The sequence below is a fragment of the Perissodus microlepis genome, chromosome 23, assembly GCF_051167445.1.
Source record: "Perissodus microlepis isolate ML-2025 ecotype Zambia chromosome 23, ASM5116744v1, whole genome shotgun sequence".
In the NCBI taxonomy this organism is placed as follows: Eukaryota; Metazoa; Chordata; class Actinopteri; order Cichliformes; family Cichlidae; genus Perissodus; species Perissodus microlepis.
The window spans coordinates 34,790,298-34,817,303 of record NC_140482.1 but is presented as its reverse complement, the minus strand read 5'-3'; the positions used below and the strand labels follow the sequence as shown (position 1 = coordinate 34,817,303).

General features: G+C 41.3%; 2 protein-coding genes across 5 annotated transcripts in view; one reads left to right on the top strand and one right to left on the bottom strand.

The window, feature by feature from the left end:
• The first annotated feature begins 275 nt into the window (after positions 1 to 275).
• On the top strand, positions 276 to 23,295 carry lnx1 (ligand of numb-protein X 1). Of its 2 annotated transcripts, none has more exons than XM_084921488.1 (10): positions 276 to 993; positions 11,530 to 11,783; positions 14,071 to 14,226; positions 15,928 to 16,136; positions 16,212 to 16,625; positions 17,394 to 17,528; positions 19,947 to 20,124; positions 21,210 to 21,456; positions 22,029 to 22,187; positions 22,293 to 23,295. In XM_084921488.1, exons 1-10 carry the CDS (start codon positions 902 to 904, stop codon positions 22,426 to 22,428), a joined length of 1,980 nt encoding a protein of 659 aa, XP_084777614.1. In that variant the 5' UTR covers positions 276 to 901; the 3' UTR covers positions 22,429 to 23,295. The 2 variants fall into 2 exon arrangements, with proteins under 2 accessions (XP_084777614.1, XP_084777615.1); XM_084921489.1 differs by having other exon boundaries at positions 277 to 993; positions 11,530 to 11,777.
• The window catches only part of fip1l1a (FIP1 like 1a (S. cerevisiae)), a 35,379-nt gene continuing 20,143 nt past the window's right edge, over positions 11,771 to 27,006 (bottom strand). The window contains exons 12-13 of one of the 3 annotated variants that reach the window (XM_084921490.1): positions 23,840 to 23,959; positions 23,393 to 23,748 (exon numbers count right to left, since the gene is read on the bottom strand). In XM_084921490.1, coding sequence (XP_084777616.1) covers positions 23,628 to 23,748; positions 23,840 to 23,959 — 241 coding nt within the window. In that variant the 3' untranslated portion in view covers positions 23,393 to 23,627. Of the gene's footprint in view, positions 12,532 to 23,392; positions 23,749 to 23,839; positions 23,960 to 27,006 lie in introns of those variants that run through there. The other 2 variants (XM_084921491.1, XM_084921492.1) reach the window with 2 other exon arrangements.

Below are 27,006 nucleotides of genomic sequence, written 5' to 3'. Positions count from 1 at the left end.
CTGCACTGGGATTAGTCCATCGTTAGAGAGGAGGGGCGAGGGTTTTGGAAGGCAACATACTCTCTATCCTCCCCTTCACGGGTGAATGTATGTGCAGGCAGGGGGGAGGTGAATGCAGAGATTGTACTTGTGTGTATGTATGTATGGGAGTGTACGTGAGAGTACGCATGTGAAGAGGGTAGAGCCAATCACAGCGCACCTGGTACCTCTCCCCCCCCTGCTGTCTCTTTTTTGGTCTGCTCCATCCCCCCCCCACCTCAGTGGTTTCTGCTGCAGTATAAGTCACAGCCTGCGCTGTTCTCTCTGACATACACACACACGCACACGTACGCACACACAGAGGGAGACTGACATGCACACACACGCATACGAGCACAAATCCTCTTACAACTCGCCAGTGCCCAGAGCAGATTAAGGGGCCGTACATCTCAAATTGTATTCCAAATGTGCCACCTTTGCAAGGGTCTTCTTCCTGTTCTTCTTGTACTTTTACATCTTCCTCTTGTGCACCAACGGGACTTCTCTGCACCTGCTTCTGCTGCTTCTTCTTCCTCCACTACGTCTTCAACCTCTGGCAACTGGCCCGTTTGCCTCTGCAGCTGAGATGACCAGGCAACCAGCCTGAGGCAGAGGAAGAAACTCACACAGACATAAGTAGAGAAAGGAAAACAAAAGGGGGAAAGAGAGGCTAGAAGGAAGGAAGTCGAGGATTAATTCAAATCTGAGAGCGCCCCTTGAGAAGAAAGACAGGCGAGGAGGGGTTGGTCAGCACGGCCAGGTTCGGAGAATTGGAGGTGGAGGAGGAGGAGGGGGAGGAGGGGGGAACAGGAGAGGAGAGAGCTATAGTTCAGAAAGGAGGAAACAGGGAAGAAAAGAGAGGAAAAGGAGCAGAGCATTGATCATGAAGGCTCTGTTGCTGCTAGTTTTGCCCTGGCTCAGTCCGGCCAACTACACAGACAATTTGGGCAACCTGCACATCCTCTATTCAGAACTGTGAGTACACTCAGCCTCCTCCTGCATCCTCTTCATCAACATCTACCCATCCTATCCCTCCATCAGCGCAACTGTTATGTGTAATCGTGCATTTTGTTTACTTTTAAAACCCATTTGTTTGTGTCTGCATTCAGAGCGTTAATGCATATTTGTATATTACTTCCAATGTTGACATTCGGATCATCGCTTGAAGAGTCAGGGTGTTCTTCTTTGTTGTGAAAACAACCAGTCAGTTGCTTCCTGGTGCTTTGGTCACTGGTTGCTGTGGCGCTAAAACGCAGCAGAGCCAGCAGGTTGTGCTTTATGCTGTCCAGGACGGTTGGGATGCTACAGAGCGGCACTGCAGCATGGCATCTCTGCCTTTATCTCGTTCTCTTTAGTAGCATGTGTGTTAGTGTGTCACTACTGTATTGACTGGAGCAATACAGTATTTGGACACACAAGCGAGTATTTTTTACACACACAAACACTGTGTGTGTACAGCCTGTATGGGCTCTCAGACGGTTGTAACTACTCTGTGTTTATTTGTGGAATAGACTTTCACCGCATTAAAAATTCATATCTGGCTACTCTCAGTTTGCATCTACTGAAAATAAACTACACATTCACTTATACACACATACATTTTGTTATATACTGAACAAAATGAGAAATCTGTCTGTGTTGGAAACAGCATAACATAATAATGCACCTGTTGCTGCACATTTCCTTCTAATTAATTCTGCATCAAACATTATATCAGAACTAATGCACATGGAAACATCTGTGTCAACATTTCTATGTTCATTATAACCTGATCTGTAAAATACACTTCTAGTTAATATTAGTCATATGATGTAACGTCCTAGTAGTGCTTGTTTTGTCTGGCCAATAGTTTGATCTAAGGCATTTAGACCAGAGCAAAGTTGCAAATACTTTTATTTTTTGCTTGCAAATTGACATTGATGGATAATCTAACATTTAAATTCAGTCGTATTTTTACAGTACTCCATACTGTACGTCACACCGTCTTCCTTCTTGGCTCCTCGGTCTCTCTTTGTGTGGGAGTAAGCGTTGACTACATTCACTAGCTCCGTGTGAACTCAAAGCTCTGTGATCCCGGAGCTCAGCAATTGCTCTTCTCTCCAGTCTGTCGGAAATGTCCCATTATACTGCATGAACACATGGAACAATGGACCGCCTCGCAAATCCCCTCATTTCATTGTATGCGCTCTCTGCACTGAGTGGGGCTTTAGCTCCTGCAGACAGCAAGAGCCCGTGTTGGGCAGCAATGGATGCCAAAGAGGAGAGGAAAGAAGGGTGATACACTGTAAACACTGCAAAACAAGTAAAACAGATTTATTATATTAGATAGGTCAAACTGATTTAATTATACACAGAAAGAAGTGGTTGAGGATGTAATAAGAATAGAGTGGATGAACCATGCAGTGCACAGAAAAGAGGAGAGGGGAGATGAGAGGAGACAGGAGGGTATAAGGTCACTTCCTGTGCCTGCCTTCCATCTGGCTATACATACGGCTGCCATGGTGATGGTACCCAGCAGGCACAGTATGCAGGTCCTTTCAGCGAGTGCTTGTTTGTAAATAAAATCATTTGATTTCTCTCTGACACTCACTAAGTGAGAAATATTGACAGCATGTGTTGGAGCGTGTCTCTGTACCGGTGACAGTAGAGCTTTTGCTGATTATGACATGACAGAGAGAGAAACTAGAAGCAGACAATCGCGGACGTGGTGTTTTTCTGCCTGGCTAGTGAGCAGTGGCACACCATTTGTCTTTATCCATACTGTTGACAGCAGCAGCCTCCAGCTCCCGTCGTGCGACTACCGCCTCAGCCTACACCCTCTCTCCACTCGTCTTTCTCAGTCTGTTCTTTCGCTTACAGGTGTCATTCTGTGTGTGTGATTGCTTCAGTGAGTTTGTATGGTGTGAGAAAAGCGAGAATGGTTATAATCTGTCTTGTTTACACATCAGTATGCTTGTACAGGCTTGTTTACACACTATACTTGCTATACACAGGGAGTAAGTGTAACCAACATTGCAAGTGGAGAGTTAATGTCTCTGTGATGAAACTCTTAATAGGTTTACTGCCATTGTATTATGTCATCAACAGCCAATACAAACACCACGCTGGTACACGCAACACAGCAACTGGGTGTGATATTTACTGCCCACATCATAACAGTGCACACATACACACACCAGCTATTGGATCTTGCGTATTCCCTCCCCCAGAACACGTGGCATCCCCTGATCATCACAGTGTTGTGCTGTAGAGCATTAATGATTAATCTGTGTTCATTTCTGGGCTTGAGCTGAGATGTCTTAAACACTATGATTAGCTTAGCTTCCGTCCTTTCAGACCTCATCTCGGAGGTGTTTGATCACAACGAGCAATACGCACTCCTATTGCTCCAGACGACTTCAGCATGAACGCATCCTAACAGGCTTAGACACCCAGCCGCCGCTCACTCGTTGGATCTGAACAATACCAGTCATTTGTTTGTACCAGGTCCACCTCGAGTCAGAGGCAGCGCGCCATGCCATTCCATGCCCCCTTTGGCCGCATGTCTGAACCTAGTGTGGGGCAGGCTTCACTAATTAGAATTTTGTTTGGATTAAATATTAATCCTTGTTCTGTAGTCATGCAGCTCCCCCTGTCTCATTGTATCTAGCAAGGCAGATACAAGTGATACAGTGAAGGCCAGTGGGAGTGAAGCCAAAAGATAAAAGTCATGCTTACCACCTCCTGAAGTACTTGCACAGCTTTCCAAAAATTAAATCAGTTTAATTATTTCTTTGAATGGGATTCTAGTTTATGAAGCAAATTCAGTGACTCAACCATGGAAGCATTTATATGCAAAGGTGGGCAAAGTCTACAGAAGCAACACAATTAAACATGCAAGGAGACATGGGGCAAGGACACATGCAGAGGACACACTGAAGCAATTCAGACTAATGCATTAATCTAAAATTGCACATTACTGTTCACATAAAACAAATATGGACTAATCAACACACCAAAGACGCATTTGATGTTGTATAATTGAAGTGCACGCCATGCATGTGTAAATACACAGTCACAAAAGAACAGGTGTGTGTATTCATTTATTCATGAACAGCAGTGAGTAGCAGATCAGTGTGTTTACTTCAGCAGAGCTTTCCTCTCAGGTGTGTTTGGTACTGTCAGCATGCAGAAAGGTTTGAAGATGAGTCTTACAGTGGTGTTTCATTAGGAGAGACTTTAAGTAAATTTAAATGTGTAATATTTTTTAATTCCGATGCCCTTCTTTCTTAGCTACATGATAGAAGTTAGGTGTATTACAAAGATTAGTATAAGTTAACCTTTGCTTCTGACTGACTCAAAGTTTTGCTGCTGTTGATGGGTTTTGATGCATGACGTGTATGACATGAAATGCTTTCTGCATCGTCCTGTCTGCAGCAGCTTATCTGCAGGAGGCGTTCCATATGAGCAGACTGCAGAGCACGCATCTAACAGAGTGTAACTGACAGCAGAGAGGAGAGCAGCGTAGAGTTAATCTCTCACGTGAACGTCGCCTACCAAGTGTCAGGGCTTTTGGTTGGGCTGACCAGTGCTGGCTGTGTTTCAGGCTGTTGTACCATGGCACGTGGAGGTAGAGAAACCAGGACACCGCCAAGGGCTAGGATGGCATAGAGTGAAAAATATAGGCTAAAAGGTGCCAAAGGCAATGTGGGACAGCAGCCTGGTGGGGATTCTCTATGATTATGCAGTTCAGTGTAGCGTGGAGGGGATTACAGTTAGAGTTGTCGACACATCAACGTACATATCGTGCTTGACTGCAGCACTGGAAAACAGCCACAGTTGAGCTGGACATACGTAAGGTGTATTAGTAAGCTGAGATCCAGCTCAGCCACACAGCAGAGAATAAATCAGTTTTAGTACTTCCTTAACTCTTCTTCTGTGTTGACAAAAAGAGTATGTGATTGCTCTCCTGGTTGAAACCAGACACTGACACAGTAAATGCTGCATAAATATTCTTCAAGTCTGATCATGGGGTCGTGGCTCGACTGATAATCACACATATTGATTTGGTCAAAAACCATGACTCAGAGTTTGGGCTGTTGTAACAGGCTGACTCGACTGACACTGTGCTGGCTTCTCATCTGCACTTGTGAACGCTCAGATGCATTAAGCTTGCCAAACCTGCGGAGCCACTGCTCACTGCACAGGAGCACAATAGACAGTTCAAACAGAAAGATGGGATTTATCGGTTACTGTATGCGTTCCCTTTTGTTTTCAACACCCACTTATCTTTAAATGCGGTAAGAAGTCACGCCCAACAGAAGCTCACCTCCTACTTCAATTTAGCAGATCCGTCTTTAGAAACAAGCTTATCCCAACTGTCCTCACACGGGAGACGCGGCCCCTTCTAGGTTTGGCCTCATCCCCTCCTCATGCGGCAGATGGGATTACCCCTCACAGCAGGCGGATCCAATCAACACACCAGCACATCCTCTGATTAATACTCTTCTAGTTCATCATTAACTGGATTACTCTGTCTTTATGTCACTCTCTCTTCACTTGATCTATCCATCTATGCATCACTCTGTCCATTCCCCCCAAATCACACTTTATGTATCTGGCATGCACACCTTATGTGTGATTGATTCACTACACTAATCAAGGAAGCAACTCTGCATCAAGGTTTTATCAACACAAATTCAATTACTGGCGGCCACTCCTACTGATACTGCGCTAGCATTCTTGTGCGGCCGGTTTTTTTTTTGTGTGTCTATATTTGTGTGTTGTGACCACAGGTGCTTCCCCAGAGCCTTGTGTTTTTATTTCAGCTCAGACTGTTCTAAAACAAGTTATGCTTGGGACTCAGCCAAGAGCTGTTAGAGATAGACAGCTTTCACTCCCTCTATCAGCTAGATTGGATGTACACCAAGCCCAGAGTCTATGCTTAATTGCTGGATTTCCATCATTGATTTTCTGATTATAATTTTGAATCCTTATTTTTTGGCACATACATACTGTTACAGTGATGAATGTTCTTACTGAACATGGCCAGGGTTTAAAGCTCAGGTTTTGGACTGCCCTAAATGCTCTGTTTTTAATATATATATATATATATATATATATATATATATATATATATATATATATATATATATATATATATATATATATATATATATATATATATACCTGCTTAATGTCAAAGAGAGCAGATAAAACTAACACGGTCATCCCATCCGCATCCACAATTCTGTTTTCAAATACAGAAGCCCCACCTACCTCTTCAGCCTCAAACCTCCTCTTTACCAGAAGCAGCCAATTAGAATTGAGGGAGAAAGGAGCTAATATGGCTTGTTTCAGACAGTGGATGAACTTGAGGCTGCATTACGTAAGTAAGCAAGGATTATTTTGTGACTCATGCAAAGCTATGCAGTGAAGTCCAAGACTAAAATTATGGAGTGGGAAAAGAGCCTAATAGATCCACTTGACCAGCGCAATAAGGAGGGTGGCCAAACATTCTTGAGCACATACCTTACATACCAATGGCGCAAAACAGCAAAAACAAATATTGCTTTTGCCTTTTTGTGCAATCATTTGGTTATTTTTGTGTTTACAGTGTGGCAGACAGGAGCATTTTAAGCCATAAAATGACTATGAAACTGTATATATACTGTTTACATATCACAGTAAAACCTTCTGTACACACATATACATACGCACACATGTGCAGTCTACTTCCGGGCTCACAGTGTAGCGTCTGCTTATTTCTCCTGGGTTCTCACACGTTATATATCTTCGTTATATTTTCAAACCCATCTGAAAGTTGGCAATAGGAGTCAGCACTCATCAAGAACAACTACCTGCCGCTGCACTTAACATTAATAAAAGAATTAGAAGAAAGGCACATTAGTCATGCAACGCCAGTCAAACTGTAATTCACAGGCAGGTCAACAGAGGCTGTGTCACCACAGACTTAAAGTGTGAGTTTGTGTTTAAACAGTGCTTTAGATTCCAAACTGTATGTACCATTATAATCTGTTACCCACATTTGAAAGTATGCGTTGAGCCCAGTTGCTGTAGCTGACTGTCTGACCTGGAATTGTCACCTTATCAGAGGTAATTTGCGTTGTATGCGGACTGTGGCCCAACATGACTGTCCGTGGCAGTCAGGGAGCGGAGAGAGTATTTGGGTTAGAAAGGATAATCCACTCACCCCTAAAGAGGATTGGAGAATCTCAAGGGCTTTGATGAGTTGTGAGCTGGTGTTTATTTCACATCACAAGAACAGCCAGGGCGCTTGGGCACGATCAGCGTGTCTCCGAAAGCATCATGGGTAATTGTTATTGCTCTGGAAAGAGTGCGGGGGAAAGGAAGGGAGGGTAGTTGCGTAAAAGGGAGCAGGAGGGGCTGAGTGCTAAGGTATTTTGGTGTCTTCGCTCTTTATCTTGTCACAGATCCTGGAGTTTAGAGAGATGATGTGATAACTGAGGCTGACCAGGACAAGTATACTGCAGTGCTATTGAGCATCCTCTAAGCTGAGTGATCATCTCCTGAAACATGATGCCAAAAAACAGCTTTGCATAGGCACTCAAAGTCCCATTTTTAAAATAAAAGGATATGTTTCATGATATTATGTAAAAAATAAAAAATAAAAAAAAAACTGGAAATAAAGAGAAGTGTATGCTGTTTGTGTATTTCTCTGTGGATATGCAAGCACTTCACCTCTCCGGTGTACAGACTTAATTGGCTCATTTTCTTTGGCTCTAAGGTTGCAGGACCACCCTGGTGAGAGAGACAAGGGCTTTCTATCATGCTTCCCTGCCTTCAACCTCATGTAGTGCAGATTCTGGACTTAGCATTAAAAGACAGACATTAAAACTCTAAGCAGCAGAGATACGGCTATGGTTTTAAGGCAACTCCTATTCCCTAAAGAAAAGAGAGGAGATTTTAATTAACAGAAGACAAAGCCTTTAATAAACTGGTCCCAAACTAAACAATAGCGCTATGCTGCTATCTCACAGACTTTGTATTATGACGCCTATAAGTTTCAAAGTGTAAGGGGTCTCGATATATTTCTGTCATGTCTTTATCTGAGACCCATCACAGCGCAAGAAATGAAGCCTTCAAGATCTTAGGTGATCTGTTGGCAACGCACACATTCAAAGCTGGTTGTAGACGGCATTCATTAATTTTTTTCTGACATTTTTTCCAAGATTTGGGTGGTCTGTAAAAACTGAATGAACCCATATTCAATAGTATTTGCACGTTTCCACAGGCTGACTTTGGTTTTCCGTTTTCCACTAGTCATGCTAAAACAGGAGAATGTTGTCTAAGTATTGAACTCCATATATTCGCCATGACCACTACTTATACACAGTACAATACCTGTGAAATCAGTGTGTTGGTGTGTGGAGAAAAGCAGTCACACATGTAAGTCGGAAACACTTGAAATAAAAAAGGACATTGTTTTACAGAAATAACCAGAGCTGCATTAACATAACCTACTATAATATTACGAAAATTAAGGCCTAACTAAAAGTCTTCTTCTTTCATCCTTTTAAGTAGTTTTCTGTATGACGAATGCATGATGCATCGATGTTAACTGAGAATGCATCAACGCCATGATACTGATTCTTGCATCCAAACAACCCCGTCTTTTTTGCAGGCTGAGTGATTCCAGGATGTTTGTTTTTTTTCTGTGTGATGGCAGACAGGGGACCAAGAAGTAGTTAAGAGGGAACCATGGGAAGCCAGAAAATTCTATCAGGAATAAATCCAGCATTGCAAATTGGCTTAGAAAATATCGAGCACGATTTTCAGGCTGTTGTCCAGTGCCCAGTGCCTTAATACAAATAGCATTACAGGAAAAGTTGTACTGCGTTAAAATCTAAAAACATTTTTGATTAAGCTGTTTTGTACACTGTTGAAAAGAATATCTGAGATCTCTCACAACAAAAAGCAGTAATGCTACAGTATAAAAAAGTTTAAAAGGAAAAGTCAAAATACCATTTAATTAATATCAAAGCATAGTTATTGGTAATGCAAAATGTCCAATTTCACTGTTATATAGGGTACATTAAATTCCTGGATCACTCATTCATTAATTCATGTAAGGTTAATGCTTCAGCTGGAAGTAACCGTAATTACTTTATATACTGCAGAGTAGCTTAATCTATAATAATATTGTATCATTTGCAAGTGTGATTATATTTTATATTTCTAATCTAAATTTGCATTTAATGATAACTATAGCCATGAAATTCATCTAGCGGAGTTTAAAGTACAAGATTTGCCTCCAGAATACAGTGGAATCGAATAACAAACTACCAATATCATAGGATAGAAATACATAAAGTACAAATACAAAAAAGTTGTACTTCAGTACAGTATGTAAATGGTTACACTGGTCAGTTCACCACTGATCCTAGCAATGTTTTCTTATGATAAGGGATATTTCAACCAGCACCATCTGAATAATAAATTAGCCACTGATCAACTGTCAATCCAGCAATGCCGTCTTTAAAGCAATACTAACATACAGGAGGATGACTAATGCTCTCCTCACTCTGATTAGTGCTGCATGGCTTTGCCCTTCAATGGTGCCAGTAAAAATATAAAGGCCAGAAGGTTTTCCATGGTTATTTGCAACACATAATATCTCACAAGAGCTTCTGGACTCTGGAGTCTTAGAAATACTAATCTGTTTATATAATCAGGTGACAATGATAGGACATCTAAAATCGTCACTTATGTTCACAAGTTGTTTTGCAATTTTCAGTTTCTGTGTTGCATTTAAGAGAAAGGTTCACTTTGTACCATGTGCATATATGTATTGTTTCCATGTATATTTGTGCACAGGTGGGGAGTTTCTGCTTTCAGAGCAGTGTGCACAAGCTGAATTTAGATTTAAGTTTTCTAATTGACAGTGAGTGACGTGAGGAAAGCTTCTGCCCCTCAAGACCGCAGAGCTGCCCTCTCCTCTCCTCTTGATTGCAATATTACTCTATTCAGCCACTTCACTCAGTTAAGTGGTATGTTGCTGCATGGACATGCTTGATAGCGTTCAATTTACTAACTGAATGAACAAGAATAACACACCGTGGCACAGCCCACACGCAGGCAGACACATGCGACGTAACGCAGTAGTACATTTCTGAGGTCAGAGGAAGATCAATGGGCATTTCAGCTTTGTGTAATGTTGTACCTGACTACAGCTCAGAAGTAGAATCTACTTCAGGATTCAGTTATTTTCCTTGCCAAATATGAACAGAAAGCAGCATGCCCCACTGAGACATATTTATTATAGAGACAAAATACCAGTGATGTGGTGCCCTTAAGGGGCCGATGGCTTACCTGGCTCAGTGAGTAATCTAGTTTCTTTTTGTAACTGCTATGATGCCCACCATTGTACCTTGCTTTCATTTACATCTCCTTTTTGGTTTAATATCCTACCTGTCAGACCACAGCACAGGAGAATGGGTGCTGCTTCTCTTGTTTTTCTGAGCTACTGTTGAAGCAAAGCCTGGGTTTGATCCAGCTCATTAAAACCCAGTTAATGTTTGTGCTGATGGCTCCACAGAGACAGCCGGAGAGACAAGCCAGAGTTATTCCTGCGTCTGATGAAGCATCAGCTCAAAGCCTTTATGACTTTCAGATGGAAGAAAATTCTGCAGCAATAGATTACCATGCTCTGTAGGGATATCTTTAATTCACACACAAACATTCCCAATTTAATATTGTCAGTGTGAAAAGCCTTTCATGGCTTGTAGCATTATGTGTGTATAATTGTATGTGTATCTATGTATGAGAGACTGTGGAAATGTGTTGCGGCTGTGTTGTTGACAGCTGGAACTTAGGAATTAGATTTGTTTTTGAGAAAAACAACTATCAAACGACTTCTGTTTTATATTCACATGTTGTGTCAGTTACCCGCTCTCTTTCTTACATTTGTATTCAATCATCTGTCAGGGACGCTCACACTCAAAGCAGAAAACCCAACCTACATGTGATTGCACATACTGTCACAAAGATGCTACAAAAACTCCTTTTATATATTTTTTTCTCTTTGTGAGAGTAAGTATGAAATTTTTAGAGCATCCTCAGATGGCGTGACAGATGAATTCTAAATGCAAGCACTAGAAAATGTATCTTCCCTTACCATATGTTGTTGTGGTTTATTGTACAGGCTGTGTGGTATCTCAGAGAGGTGCTGTCTGAGTGTTAAGGTCAGATAAGCAGCCTTTGTGTGAGGCCATCCCCGAGCAGAAGATATAGGTCGGCATGAATAAAGCCTGAGGGTGGAGGACATGTTGAAATCTGCTTGCATTTGTCTTGAGAGTCTGACCTTTTCATTGGCTGCTAACGTAAATGTGTTGACTTTCACTCTGACTGCTTCAGAATTCAGTTTATTATGGAGTTTGAGCATGTTTTAAAACATCATCAATGTCATCAATTTATCAACACGTCTAGTAATAATTGCAGCCACTTTGTAACTTGAGTTTGCTACTGACATTTTGTTTTTCGTGTGTGTAGGTGTAAAGGAGCCTCTCACTATGGGCTCTCAGCAGACAGAAAGCGACGCTCGCAGGAGGGCGAATGCACTGACAGCACTTCAGAACTCACCATTGCCACCCTGCCCAATGATGGCCCCACTTCTGCTGCTGTGGCCCTCCTGTCAGATGAACCGGGTCTGGTCAACCCAGCCTTTGACCCCAGCATGGAGGATAATAGTCAGTCAGGCAGCACGACTAGCCTGGCTGCTCGGAGTAGCACAAAGAAGAGTGAGTGTGAGTGGGCGAATAGATGTTTGTGTGTGCTCATGTTCAATGCCATATGACGTTATCTGGCAAGAGAAAGAGCTAAAAAGGTGTCTGTTTGCCATAGTGACAGACTGAAAACCAACCGAGTACAGAGATCTCCAGTCACAGTTACACGGTCTGCAGTCAAAACCAAGCACCAAAGATCTGTATTCATACATACATTTACACCCGCAGATGACATGACACATAACACCAGTTTCACCAATCTATAAAATCTCTCTGTGGAAAAAAGCAGAGAAACACATAGAGACAAAGTCACCGAGATGCAGGCACATTATGCAGTCAAGGAGAAATGGAAGGAGAGGTAGGTTAAATATAGCCTGTGCAAGTGTGTGTTAATGCCCAATGACGTGATCGCAGCTCTCCCCTCATTTCTCCCACCTGTGAAACCAGGAAGCAGTCACGAGTGTTCCTATCTGCCCGTCCATTGCTCTGCTAAAGTAAGCACATAGGCAGTGGGGAAACCAAATGACGCTGCACCAGCACTTTAGGTCTGGTCAACTGAGCACCCTCCGCCACCACCACGAGCACCACTACTGCTGAACAAGCTGTCAGCTCCAGAAGCGGCTCGCGCTTTTAAAGAATAATGTGGCTGTCAGGAGCCTTCACATCTCCATGGGCCTGCAGAGGGAGGGAGGGGCACTGCAGAAGCTTGCTGTCCCGTGCTCCGAGCAGCCGGTCTGGGGCTTCTGTCTTCAATGGAAGTTCCTGTAGCCTAAAAAGCAAAGTACAAGTACAGATAAGAGCCTGTCTGGGAGGGTCCCTTTTGGTACCGGTCGCTAGAGTCCACTACTGTGGTTACGCAACCATGTAACTTTACTGTGCACGGATTTGGTTTATTAATTAAAGGACTATCAGCTGAACGCATTTCAAAAGATTTTAATTTTTTTAAAACTTGCCAAAACAAACAAAAACATAGCCCAAAGGGGGAAATCCTTGCAGTTTCTAATATGCTATACTTGGATTCGTAACAAGAGGTACCTTGACTTGAGTATCAGTATTTTATTTGCTAATATCATTGTTTCTTTGGGGGAGTAGAAGTATTTTCTTAAAGCCTCGACTCACACATTACCTGAATATGGTGAAATTTGCAGCTGGAATGCGGTTTTTCTTTTTGAGCTCTCTATTTTAACAGTGCAAAAAAAGAAAGAAAAAAAGCATTGTTCAGCCTGAGAGGCAGTTTGTGGTCTCTCGAAACTCATTGATAAGGCATGCACTCTGACCACAGCGGAAATAAAAATACCAAATGGACACACTGAAATGTAGAAGGAAGAGACGGTCTCTTTTACAGGACAACCATGACATTCCACTTGGTTGTTCATATAAGAAATTCCATTAATTGATTGTACTACAAAAATAAATTTCAGTTTCTGAATGCTAACCTCCATGCTGCAAGTTTGAAGTGCGTGTGGAAGCTTCAAAAAGTTCCTTAAATATCAAGCACAGTCCCCCTAATCCAGTGTTGAATCAGAGTTAGGGATTGAGGCTTCCAAAGCTAACCCACCATTTGTATGCAAGGTGGAGTGTTAAGCTCACTTTAGAAAGAATCAAAAACACAACTAGTGATACAATACAGAAAAGCAGCGGTCCCCAACCTTTTTTGCGCCACGGACCGGTTTATGCCCGACAATATTTTCGCGGACCGGCCTTTTAGGTGCCGCGGAAAAATACAACAAAATAAAACTAGTACCGCTACTGAAAAATAGAAGAGTTATTCATAACACACGTGAAAAGACCCAGGAAAAACGAGTTAACGATAAAAATGATAAAAACGATAACAAAATAACGCTGAAAACCGATAAAAACCCTGAAAACCACACATTTCACACCTGAGCCTCAACTCTCGCGGCCCGGTACCAAACGACTCACGGACCGGTACCGGTCCGAGGCCCGGGGGTTGGGGACCGCTGCAGAAAAGCACTGTGCTGATCAATAGAGTACCTTTGAACAATGTAATTCGTATGTTCATTTCACAAAAAAAGGGAAGCTAATCCAAAAACCTAACACAACTGGACACTCTTATTTAGTAATATCACTTTGCACTGTTTAGATCCTTTAGAGATTTAAGGGTTATGGGTATTATTCAAACAGGTCTTCCTGCATTATACAGGTAATTGCAACAGGATCACAGATTGCTTAATGTCTTTGGTGCAGCTCTGAGAAAGCTTTCCATTGGCTGTGAGTGCGATTCAGACATGTCTGGGCATGTTGAGGGTGAGGTCATCTTTAAAGTGCCTCTCTTTCACCCCTGCAGTCAGAAATTTTGATCGCTCTTCAGTGAGGAGTCGCTCCTTCAGGAGGTTGAACAGGGCCTTCAGCGTCTTGAGGAGGACTAAGAGTGGCAACGCTGTTAGCAATGAAACATCTGAGGAAAGAGACAATGCCAGGAATTCCAGTGTGCCACAGGAAGGTATGGATTAAAACCTTTATATCTGTGTTTCTGTGTTTCCCCGAATGTGTATACTTGTTTCCTCAGCTTTATATGGGGGGTGACACAGCTGGGTCCCACAGTGTAACAGTAGCATATGTTTCTTTAATAATTCAGCTGTAGATTGCATAAGCTTGTGCAGACAGATCAGGGGAGAATGGTAGCCTGAGGGATGGGATGGCCAGAGGTCGCTGAAGATAAAGCAGATGATGTTCTTCCTTCTGTCTCCACTACCTGTTTTTCTTTTTTATCTCATCCTTCTATTCAACTCTAGCATATCCTGTCATTCCTTACCAACTTGATGATGTATTCACCTGGGAAAGCAGTGTTCTAGACGTGGTAGAACCATAAGATGTATGTATGCAGTAAAGAAAATGTGCCGTAGTGATATTTAATGTAATCTCTACAGACTGGCACTTGTGGTGGAAATATAGCCAACCATAGAGTATAACGTTAAAGCAGAATTGCAGTGTGATTGGACGAAGGAACGTGGGATTGCATAAGAATGAAGGATGACGAATGATCTGGGAGTAGATTATTCTCAGAGGCCATCACTGACGGGGCTGAGAGAAAAGATTAAATATTCATTGCCTGCCACTGAGAGACAAAGATAGACGGGAAGGATGCAAAAGTGAAGTAGACGTAGTTCCATACTGGAGAAATGTAAGGAAGAGTGGATGCAGAGTAAAATAAAATGAAAACAAATACATAAGCAAACACATCATACAGTCCCATTGGGGTGGGTAAAAAAAGTATGTGACAGGATGAAGCAAGACAGAGGTTGAAAGGTGAATGATGGAGAGAAAGGAGGATTACATAACGGCTGTGAGTCTCTGTTAATGTGCTCTCCACCCTTGAAGCAATCTGCTGCAATAAAGACAAAATATTGACTTTGTATTGGAAAAAGTGCAGCGAAGTGTGGAACAAGTGTCTGAGGCTACAGAGACAGAGATACAAGGGGAAACAGTGCATTTAGGAATAAGAAATGAAATGAAAAACTCAACTTCTTAAAGACTTTGGCCAAGGCTGTCAGCCAAGATAATGTCCCCCACCCATTTCCACATGGTCCTGTTCAGAATGAATCATTCTGCCATTTAGTAAAATTCAACAGTGGGTATGTGGGAGGATTGCACAAAAGAATGACATAAAACTAGAAGAGACATACTCTTTCATTAAAAATGCTGAGGCTCATAATGAGGTCTGCATTATACTCGAATCCTTTATTTTTTGCAGATGATCAAGTACTGAGGTGAAAACAAGGGGAACAAATCTGTTGCAAATCAAAGTTGGACTGTGTACAAATTTAGTGTGTATTACAACTTTTCTTACATCCCCACCCTAGTAATAACTTTGTGGAAATGTGAAATTGAGGGTTTTCCCAAGCATACTTGCTACAGATGTATGTGACTAATGATACAAACATCACAGAGGATAATCAGCCAAGCAAATTTTCCCTCTTGACTTCTACAAGTTTGTTTTAGTAACCTTAGGGAGTAGAGACAGCTGGCTCTACTGCTGAACCTCTACACTACGGTATACCTCCATCTCCCTAGATGTGTTTGTCTTTTCCTTCTCAGCGCTCTCCTTTTCTCCCATTTCCTCTCTTGTTTTATTTGGCTGGGTCTTTTTGGCTGTTGATCTTTGTACGATAGAACTTAACACAGCCTTTTCCTTCTTCCCCAGTGGTGGCTCTTCCTCAGCTCCATCACCTGATCCCTGATGGTGAAGTTACCAGTATTAAGATCACGCGGGTGGATCCCTCAGAGCCACTGGCCATTAGCATCGTCGGTGGCAATGAAACCCCTTTAGTTCGCATTCTAATCCAGGATATCTACAGAGAAGGTGTCATTGCTCGGGATGGACGCTTGCTTCCCGGGGACATGATCCTCAAGGTATAGTGAGTTTAACAAAGCAGCTGGAAGTGATAAAAAGTCCTCTGTGAAATTACATTTCCGCTTGTCCTTCAGGTAAACGGCATTGACATTAGCAACGTACCCCACTGCTTTGCTGTGACCACCCTCAAACAGCCGTGCCAACTCCTCCGGCTAACCGTGCTCAGAGAACAGCGGCATCGCTACCGCTCACATTCGCATGGCCACCCACATGGCCACATCACTGGGGGCCACCCATCACACGGCCTACCCCATCATCCCTTGAGAGATGATAGCATCCACGTGGTCCTGAACAAAAGTGCTCCAGAGGAACAGCTGGGCATTAAGCTCGTGAGGCGGCCAGAGGAGCATGGAGTGTATATCTTTCACCTGCTGGAGGGTGGACTAGCTGCACGTGATGGGCAACTGTGCATTGGTGACCGCGTGCTTGCCATCAACGGGCACGATCTACGTTATGGCGCACCAGAGCACGCTGCTCTACTCATTCAGGTCTGTTAGCAAGTCAAGGAAAGACCGCATGCATTAGCATTACATAGAAAGTTCACAGTTGTGACAAATTCACCTTCATGTTGTTACAGACCATAAACAACTGTGTTGTGATCTTAATGTGAGTCCCTGAGGTATTAAAGATAATTGTGGTGATTCAGGCTAATTGTGTTGTGCTGTGCTGTTGTGTCTGCATTCAGTGCAGTTAATAGTATTTAATTGTGGTTACTCCCTGATGGACTGGGCCATGTGGCTGCCTCTGTATCCTGGTTGATGCCAGTCAACGATGGTGTGTTTTTGGTTAATAGTGGTTAATTGCAGTGTGTCTGCGGCTGACTGTGCAGGGTCTCTGGGCTCCAAGTTCCTGTCTGGGTTGTTTGACTGGCTCTACTGGGTCTCTGTGGAGCCAAGATGGCCTCTCAGAGCAGGCACTTTCTGTCGGAGATTAAGAACTGCCAGGATAGAAATTAAATTAGTCCAATTAAGGCAATAATGAGCTGGACTGGCTAATTCAGGACTCAGCTCTTTGCTAGAAAGACCCGTGAAACTCTCCAAGGAATGAGAGCGCGGGGAGAGGGATGTATCCAGCCAGTCTGTGTGGCTGTATGCTTGCAGATGTGTGAATGTGTGTAGGTCAGCCTGGAGTATAGTTCTAAGAGTTACGACAAAGTGGCAGTGAAGATTAGCTATCCAGAAAATTTCACTCAGAATAAAATTAATTTCCTCATTTAACTGCAACACATGTCAAATTTTTCTGTGGTTGTTCTTTAGGCAAGTGAAGAGCGCGTCCATTTCATAGTGTCTCGTCAGATCTGCCTGCCCACTCCAGACCTCATACAAGAAGATCCGTGGGGCATGGATGGTCCCCCACCATATTCCCCTGTGGATCTAGAGCAAACACTGCTGGTGAGAAGCTCATACAGACACATATATATACACACACAAGAGACAAGGACAGTACTGATACACAGAGGAGCTTTGTTCCCCCGACTCCCCTTCCCGTGATAAATATTCGCTTTCAGGTGCAAATGATCCATGGAGGTATTATTCTCCAGTCAAAGCTGAGTATGTCATTCAAGCAGTACAGCAGGAAAGCTGTTGTGTGTTGCACCCCCATCGGTCTCCTATTTTTTTCACCACAAAGAAGACATCCCAACCTTTACTGTTTTTTGAACATAGCAATTTATCTTGCTCTACGACAGAGCCAAGGTGAAAATTCATGGTATAATTTCAGGTTGATCAATTCCCTCATGTTTTGATTTTTAAGAGGCAATTGTTTTGGCTTCCTGCTATAAGTAGAATTTGTCTGATTTCAAATTTGAATGTAATTGGCACAAAAAAATGCAAGTTTGCGATACTTTTTGTCTTTGCCACAATATTTTATCACTATAATCACAAACTTCCTTACAGATCTCTACTTTGGGGATATTTTGCATATACAGTACAGTATCTTGTGGAGAGTTCCTCCTCTTTCAATGTCACCGGGATCAAAACATGTAAATGCATATATTTTTATATATCTTTGATTATATCTTTAATGCGGCTGCTTGAGAAGTGACTGATAAGAAATTATTCATTGTAAAACCAAAGGTGACATCTACCGAGATAATGCTGCTTCATGAATCTTTAGTTTTGGGGACATTGTTCAGTGGTCTAGGGCAGTGTTAACAAACCAGTAATAGTCCAGTTAGGACAGCACAATATTAACTGAATCGTAATATTTTTCCCAGTGTCAGCTTATATGTTATACCTGAGTGATTTAATTTATAATAGTAGGGATTCGTGTGGTTTGGCCAAGACATATTCCAAGACATGAGAAGTACAATACTCTGCTTCATTATGCGGCCATCAGGGGCCATATCCTCACTTTCATCCGAATGCATAGAAGTTTACAGGAAAATGACCTCATTTGTTCTATGACCTCACTAAATACATTCCTGGTAAGTTTAACATCTTAAGTGCTAGTTTCAAGTCTTTTTGTTTTATTACTCCAGTAGTGTAAAAATATTGATAAATCAGGATGTGCTTTAGGTGAACACTGTATGAATGCAGTGTCTGTAAGCTACTTATTCAGCCTTTACTTGTCACATCAGGTTTAAAAACACCAAGATGGGATTGAGCAAAATGCTCAACCAGAAGCTTCAAGATTGCACATTACCCACTAACCAGTGGGTCATGTCACACTGACTGCACCAGCTTCTAAATTCAGTCTTTAAGTTGTGTACATACTGAGAGGCCAGTCTATTTAACAACTATCCAGCATTTTGCCTAAAATAAACCTGGTAAAAATAACTGGCATGCCACAGAAGAAATCCTTCTTTTGAACTCCAGGTGGTTGTTCTTTAATCACCACACGAAATAGCTAGCTGCTTGGCTAAGCATAAAGAACAGAGATGACAAAATATCTCATGTGAGCTCGCTGTGCTGGGAAGTAACAAACTCTGCTCACTACACAGCATTATTGTTCATCAAAAGCCTTCAAATAATCTGGGAAAAAACAACCAGAATTGACAGTGCTTTAATATGAAAGCCAGGTAATGTGGTCAGTTTTCGCACTGTCATGCCATAAGGTCAGTCAAGTGATCTCTTGTTGTGAGTGCAGCTAAAACGTGTGAATGTGGCACGTTAGCAAAGCAGGACAAGCTACATCCCACCAACCTCAGTGTGTCCATGTGTTATTCATTAGTATTCAACTCTGCCTCATATGACTCACACACTTGCTATGAATAAAACCTCATTCACTTTATCCCATGCAATGCCTCGTTCAAAACATCAAAAAACACATCACGACTCTGTGTATGAATCTCTGCATTCAACATGGACAAAGACTGAGGAGGCACTTGAGCTGCCTAATGTCCTACCATAATAACCACCATATATTATACATTAATCAATTATGCTGACGAGGTCATTCATCAATCAGCTTTTAACTGTGTCTATGTTATTGGGCTCTTGTTCCCATAACCCAGCATGGGTGGCATTCATGTGACTTCTACCATTATTGCAAGTCTCACAGAAAACGCTCCTCATTATTATGCAAATGCACTACATCTAAATCTAATTACATTATATAATTTATTTAAGATGCCCTTGGTGTAAGTCATTATTATGTTTGGAGTGACTGTGCATGCGGACACTCAAAACACCACAGTGACAGCATCGGTTCTGAATGTGTGGTATGTCCATTAACATCACAGTTGGAAAAGAAAACGGGATATTAGGGGAAGGAATAAAAAACAACCTTGGTTGTTTTTAAAATCAGTCACTTTACAAAAAACTCTTTACTTCAACTATTTGTCTGTCTGCTTTCTGTCTCCTGTAAAGGACTCTTGTCAAAAGCCTGCATGTTATGAGAAGACAGTAAGTCTAAATAAGGAGCCGCATGACTCTCTGGGTATGACAGTGGCGGGCGGCATGTCCAGCCGAGGGTGGGACCTCCCCATCTACGTTACAAATGTGGACCCTGATGGAGTGGTGGGACAAGAGGGCTCCATACGCAAAGGTAAAATGAGTTGTCATCTAATTATGTAATCATTAGAATATTACTCATGTATTTCAGAAGAAATGTGATGTCTGTAATCTGTGCAAATAATTACTCATATAGTGGATTAAGCACGAGTTTCATTGCATAAAAATTCTGTCAGTATTTATGTGGGTTTGATGATGAATACTTGTAACGAACAGATGGGGTGATTGATGAACATTTAAGGCTCATGTTTCATTATGAAGGTTATTCATGCAACAGAAAACTCTGGTGCTGCTGTGGTTCAGTGCTCCGCAAATTGGCTCTAAGAGATTTAAACAAAAACACAAACAAACATTAGCATAGCAGTGCTCGAGACTTGTACTCCAATTGCAATGCAGAAGAGAATTTGTCAAGTATCTAATTATTTTGCTACATGAAATTCGTCAAGACCGAACCAGCAAAACATGAAGAGACACACATTAGCTGTATGGAAGAGCAGCAGCCTTAAAATCCTATAATGCTACTGAAGGCAGGGAGAGTGGAAGATTTTTAGCCCCAAATGCTGATTCCTGCATATTCACCTTAAAATAGAACCATATTACTCTCTTTCATTACTCTCAATCTCAATGCCTTAAACTCTGGTTATGAGAGGATTGAGAGAAATGCTGAGATGGGTGATAAGAAGTACAGTATGAAGGCTTAATAAAAATAGAAGTAAATTGAGTCTGTTGTCCTATTCATGGTTCAAGGTGCACATTATTGTATTCATAAGGGACAGAGCAGCAGCAGCTGTCTCCTTTTGTACGGTTATGAAACATGTTTGCGTTTTGTAATGGAGTGTTAATTTGTATTTGCATATTCTCACAGGGCAAATGTGTCCTTTGAGCTGCTTACTAGCAAGATGGACTCTGCGATTATCAATTTATCTTTGCACCACTTTCATCACTAGGAGGCTTTTTAAAGCACAGGTGGTGCTTAGTTTCCATCTCTTTGTCTTCTAGCGTGGAGGTTGATGAATATTAAATAGGCAGATGATGTGTCCCACGTCTTGTTTTAAGCTGTTATGAGGGTATCAGCCCCAGGCAGAGCTTGAGTTGTGCTGTCTATATCTTCCCCTGCAGGTGACATTTTGTTAAATGTGAATGGCATGGATTTGACGGGGGTAACACGAGGTGAGGCCGTGGCGAATTTGAAGAACACCTCCTCTCCTGTTGTGCTCAAGGTTTTGGAGATGCGTCCTCCAGAGGACTTTGTGCAAGATTGCACATTGCCACCTTGTCTTACGCCATCACCTACAGACAGCATCAAGAGCCCGGTGCCTAATGACGATTACTCCCCACTGTGGGTGTCATGGCTGCAGCTACCCAGGTAGAGTGCCCACTGCTGCCTTTGCATCATCTCCATTTACAATTGTATGCTTTTTCTGAGGCCAGTATAAATTAAACCCCTCACACCGGTCCTTGTGACCTCTGCCAGCTGGTGCCGACTGAAATTTTGACAAAGCCAGCTGGGAAAGGAATGCTCATTATACTTTTAAAACTAACCTTTCAGCTTAAATATTTACCACTAAGATATCAGTTAAACTTTCTCTATGTTCCTAGCATATGAATTTAGAAGGTGTGTTAGGAAGACAGCTGTGTACTGATAACAACAAACAACTGCTGCTCCTAGTTTTATAGAGTATGATGAAACAGAGATGCAAAGAAACCAAGCACAAAGTCACAGTGAAAATGTAGCTTTGTATCAGTAGTGCACCAAATCACAGTCCAAAGTCCAAATCACACCTGCATTCAAAGGTTAGCCAGGCCTTTCTCTTTAGAGTGGGGCTCATTTCAGCACTCTATCTACAGCACACATGCTCAGTATAGATGCACAGTATGTGTAATCTAAAGATGCCGTTGAGAGATTAGTGTGATTAATCTCCCTCTTGGCTCATGCAGGCATCTCTACTGCTGCAAAGACATCGTCCTGCGGCGGAGCACTTCGGGCAGCCTGGGCTTCAGTATTGTTGGAGGTCAGGAAGAGGTCAACTGCAATCAATCCTTTTTCATCCGCTCGATTGTGGAGGGAACACCAGCTTACAATGATGGCAGGATAAGGTATCTGCTCGTTGCATATCACTTTTTTTCCACAACTGCCCATGGGCAAAATGTTTTAGAAGTCAAAGAAGATCATTTTCAATTCCCATTTCTCTGTCTGTGTAGGTGTGGGGACATCCTGCTTGAGGTGAATGGAAAGAGTACTTGGGGGATGACACACACAGCACTGGTTCGCCTTCTGAAGGAGCTCCGTGGCAGAATCACCCTGACCATAGTGTCCTGGCCTGGTAGCCTGCTGTAGCAGTGCTTTAAGCCATCCAGCACTGTTTCGGTGGCAGTGACCAAGGAATGTCAAAGGCAGAGCTTTAGTCTGGCTGACTACCTAATTTTGCTGTGAGGGAGAAGCTTAGAATAGTCGTGTAGCTGTTTGGATACCTCACGTCTGATGGACAGCCGTGACTTCGGCAGGAGTTTGGAGGGGGACGGACATAAGACTGGATTGTTACCAGAGGTTAACGTGCCCCTCAGAAAACGCTGAACTGGGAGGATCCAGGCTTGAGACACTTTTAACTAAGATGTTGGGTGTTATCAGTTTAGAGGACATGATCATTCTCTGGCATCGAATGGGAGTACCGACAGGAGACACAACATGTTGCCAATTCCAGTAGTTATATGTTAGGATATGCGTTAAGTTGGACTCACATTTCTCTACTGTAACTGTTGGGTGTCTAAAAAAGATCCAAGCACTTGTAATATGTTTATTTTGTTTGTTTGTTGTATGGCCTTTTAATGTAGGCTTTATTCTGTTTGTACTGACAGTGGTTGTCATCTTCATCTGTTGATCTGAAGACACGTTGCCAAGTAGTAGTCTGTGAGGTTTTTTATGTTATGTCAGAAGCTATGGCTAAACTATCAAACCACTGGCAAAGAAAATATATGAAAAAATAAAGGATTAATGTGTTCATAACATGTTAAAATATATTTAATTAGATAACAGTGTGGAGGCCTTACTAATTTTCTTACATTTAAGAAAAAATAACTTGGTTTCTGTGTATCAGTGGAAGGGCTGAGGCCCATCTACTGCAGTTCTATCTGTCACGCTTCGGCCTGTGTAGTATATCTGATGGTACATTTGGTTAACTGATCAATAAAATCATTTGAAAAATTGGTTGCTGTGACAAAGATGATTAAAAGCATATCACCCTGGGATTCACAAAGCTACATGTATACATTCCCTTCATCTGAAGAAAATCAACAGAAAAAGAAACAATGAAAGCATACTGTACTAAACATTCATGAAATTGTCCTTAGTTTTTCAAATAAAATTATTAATTTAAATGAATTATAACTACTGAAAATATTAATTTGTGAACGATGTTATCTATTAATTAATTTTCCGAAACAATATAATGTAAGAGGCCATAGGGCAGTTCTCTGTTAATCAGGCTGGGAGATTGAAAGTCAGTCAGATTTTAATTTCCTTTTTTTGTTAGGAGAGAACTACTTGCTGGTTTCCTTGTTCTTCCTACATGTCTTGGCTTTTCTGTTTCTTTTCTGTTTGTGTCTCCTGTCCCCGTTCCCACCAACATCTCTGCTACTTCTGCTGCTCCTGACACTGCTGCTGTTGAAGACACAAGATAATGATCATTAAGGATAGTTCTAGTATTTTCATCCTTTTACATATATGTGAGTGCGCTTGTTTCTCATTAGACCTTTCTGATCTTTTTCGTGATCCATCATCTTTGTTGCTCTTTCTCTTTTTTCCACTGCCTCTGTCACAGCGATACTTGTACCCTTGGTTCCTAGGCTCCCTGTGCTTCATTTGCGCTTCCCTGTTGCAGAAAACAAAATGGTTTTTATTTTATTCTTACATTACTTACTGATAAAACTTGAGAGTTTCTCATTGGGACATAATACAAAAGGGGGAAAAAAGGCCTGTTGACCCACAGGAAGACTGCCGCTCTCTTGCTCCAGTGAAAGAGAGATAAGTCATGACTCAAGGGATTAAAATTGTAACCACTGTGTTAGCTTTTATAACCTCACCCTGGCTTCCACTTTGAGTAACAAAGAGCCCAACACAAGTGTCACAGCATGCCTTTTACATAAAAGCCACGCATCCACAATGCAGTTACATATAAGTTTTAAATTCTAGTGTTCATATGACCTCTGGAAACACACATGCAAAAACATGGTGAACAGTGTAAATCAGCAGTGGAGACATATTGGACAAAGCAGCTGCAAACATGTATGGTTTAAAATTTATAGTCCAATGGTTCTATAAGTGAGTGAGATGGTCTTTTCTGTGTCTATATCGAGCACCCTGAGGTACCTTAAAGACCAGGAAAAAGCTGATCCAGGCGTTTCACTCCCCAATTCTCTGCCTGATTTTCTCTCTAGGTACTAAATATCCTATTAAAAATAGCTAAAAATGCCTGAAAAAAGGATGTTTAAACATGTTTTATGCACTGCTTTTTTTGGCCAGTAACCCTATTTTTATTGTGGTACTTACATTGGACCAATGTAATGGCTCTGTTTTGTAATATTTGATGTCATGGATTTTATCCCATTATGCTGGCAGCTTGTTAAACTGTCGGTCAAACCACCTATGAACACTGCTTACAACTGAAAAATGATGAGAAATTCCTCTGTTGTTATCAGGGATGGTCAGTAACACCTTAGTGTAATCCAATTACTTTTTTCAAGTAACGAGTAAAGTAAGGGATTGCTATTGCAAAAAAGTAATTCGATTACTGTTACGTTCCCATAAACATGCTGCGTTACTAAACCGTGAGTAATATAAATAAATAAATAAATTTAATTAATTTAATTTAATTTAATAAAATAAATTTACTAATTACTTTTGAAAATAAGTAATTAGTATAGTAACAGGATTACTTTCTTGGAGAAGTAATCAGTAATTAGTAACTAATTACTATTTTCAAGTAACTTGACTTGGTTGTAAATATCAAAGGGTTAAGCTGCTAGCATAGTTTCTCATTTTGTAATTCAGTTCACAGCAAAAATGCAAGAAACCATGCTAAAAATTACAAGCAACCTAAAGAAGTCCAGACGCTTTTCTTTGCAAGCTCCTTTGACTACAATGACCTGGATGACTGAGAACCTTCACAGACACATGTAAAAATTGTTGTTGCTCTTTTAAGGCCAGGGGCATTTAACAAATTGAAAAGCTCTTCCTTGATCCAATGTCATAGTATGGAGGGACATGAATAACATTCAGATGATATTAGTCTCAGATAGTGTTCTTGTGAGAAAACTTATTTTCTATTAGAACAAATCAACAGAAGTAGCAAATGTACCTCAACTCATCATCTTGCCACTTATAAGAAAGGAAAACGCTGGAGGATTTTGCCTACTGCAATGAAGTGTTTGGAAGAACATTGAGTGATAAATTATTCAGATACCTGAAAGCATCATGAAAGAATGTGGACTGAGTGGCAAGAAAAGTGCATTTGGGTGCAGTACTACTGTGGTAGCAAAGACGGCCACTGAGGCGAAGTTATGGAGTAGTTATAATTCATTTAAATACAGCTGTGAAATCATCCACACTAGTGAAGGTATTGGTGCTCAAAAAAATGCCGCTGCACTCAGGTTGGCATACACTCAGCTTTAACATCAATGTGGGCTCTTGGCTTTGTGTTAGCATGCTGTCTGTGCAGATATTTCCAAAGTGCCGAAGTAAAATGCAACTGTTTCTGTCCTGGATGCAGTTTCCACTTTACCTTTATGCTCTTGTCTTTTCATGCAATAAAAATAAAAGTAGTGTCCATATCTCCATTCATCAAAATTTGTAGACCCATGCACCATTTTCTGCCTCCCTGCACATGAACCAATATCGGCTGACTGTAATACAAGTACGCAGAAATATAGACGTTTGATGTTTTCTGTCTTTCTATCGGTCCTGAATGCAGATAACTTTATAACTTTATAATGCAAGTAACAACATAATTGGAACTGTAATGTGATTACTGAATTGCAGTAACTTGTTACATTACTCCATTTCTGAAAATGTTACTTTCTAACACATTATACCCAACATGGGTTAGCTCCAACATAGTTTGTTAATCATTATGTTTTTACATTTATGTGGATACATATTTTTTTTCTCTCCTTCTTTAAATTTAAAAAATATACACTATTCAGTTAACTTATATTTAAATTAAATTTGTATGATTTTGTTTGATTGTTTGAATTTTATCTTGTGCTTTCATTGCCTCTTCTTCTTCTTTTTCTATATTCCACCACATGAATTAACTCAGCAATGTTGAAATATTTTTCATTACTGTATTTTTATTTTACATGGTCTCTGATATATACTCATATTCATACATTTTTTTCCTCTCCCAGTCACCAGTTTACCGAATATCTGGACTGATTTATCGTAATTATATTTGGGTTTTCTGTCTGCTCTTGGTTTTCCATATTTACCAGCAAGCTTTCTACGCATCAAGTCTTTGGATCCTCACCAATTACTTGCCCACCTTAATGGCCACTATGTTATCAGACAGAGACCAACTAGTTCTCTGCCTTCAAAGAAACATTGTTTCCTATTTTAGAATTCTGTAAATAAAATCTTTTCATTCTGCTTCAGTGTTCTACATCTTTCAGTCTGCCAGCACCATTAGTTTTATTACAGCAAAAATCTTACCCACTGCTAAGAGTGAATGAGTAGTGTATTAAAATATTTTTTCCCTCTCTATCTAACTTGCTCATCTCGCCACCTTGGCACAGCAATAGTCTGTAATTTTAAAATAATCAGCCTGACCTTTAAGAATCATCACACTAAAGGCACTGTTCACGTCCCGTTTTTCCAAAAAGTCTATAGAAAAGTACAGATGATGTGCTGCTTATGCAGACAGTG

Coding starts and splice junctions, on each gene's coding strand:
- lnx1 (XM_084921488.1), top strand. CDS start 902: ATGAAGGCTCTGTTGCTGCTAGTTTTGCCCTGGCTCAGTCCGGCCAAC. Junction 14,227..15,927: donor TTCCAGTGTGCCACAGGAAG/GTATGGATTAAA, acceptor CTTCTTCCCCAG/TGGTGGCTCTTCCTCAGCTC. Junction 22,188..22,292: donor TACAATGATGGCAGGATAAG/GTATCTGCTCGT, acceptor CTGTCTGTGTAG/GTGTGGGGACATCCTGCTTG.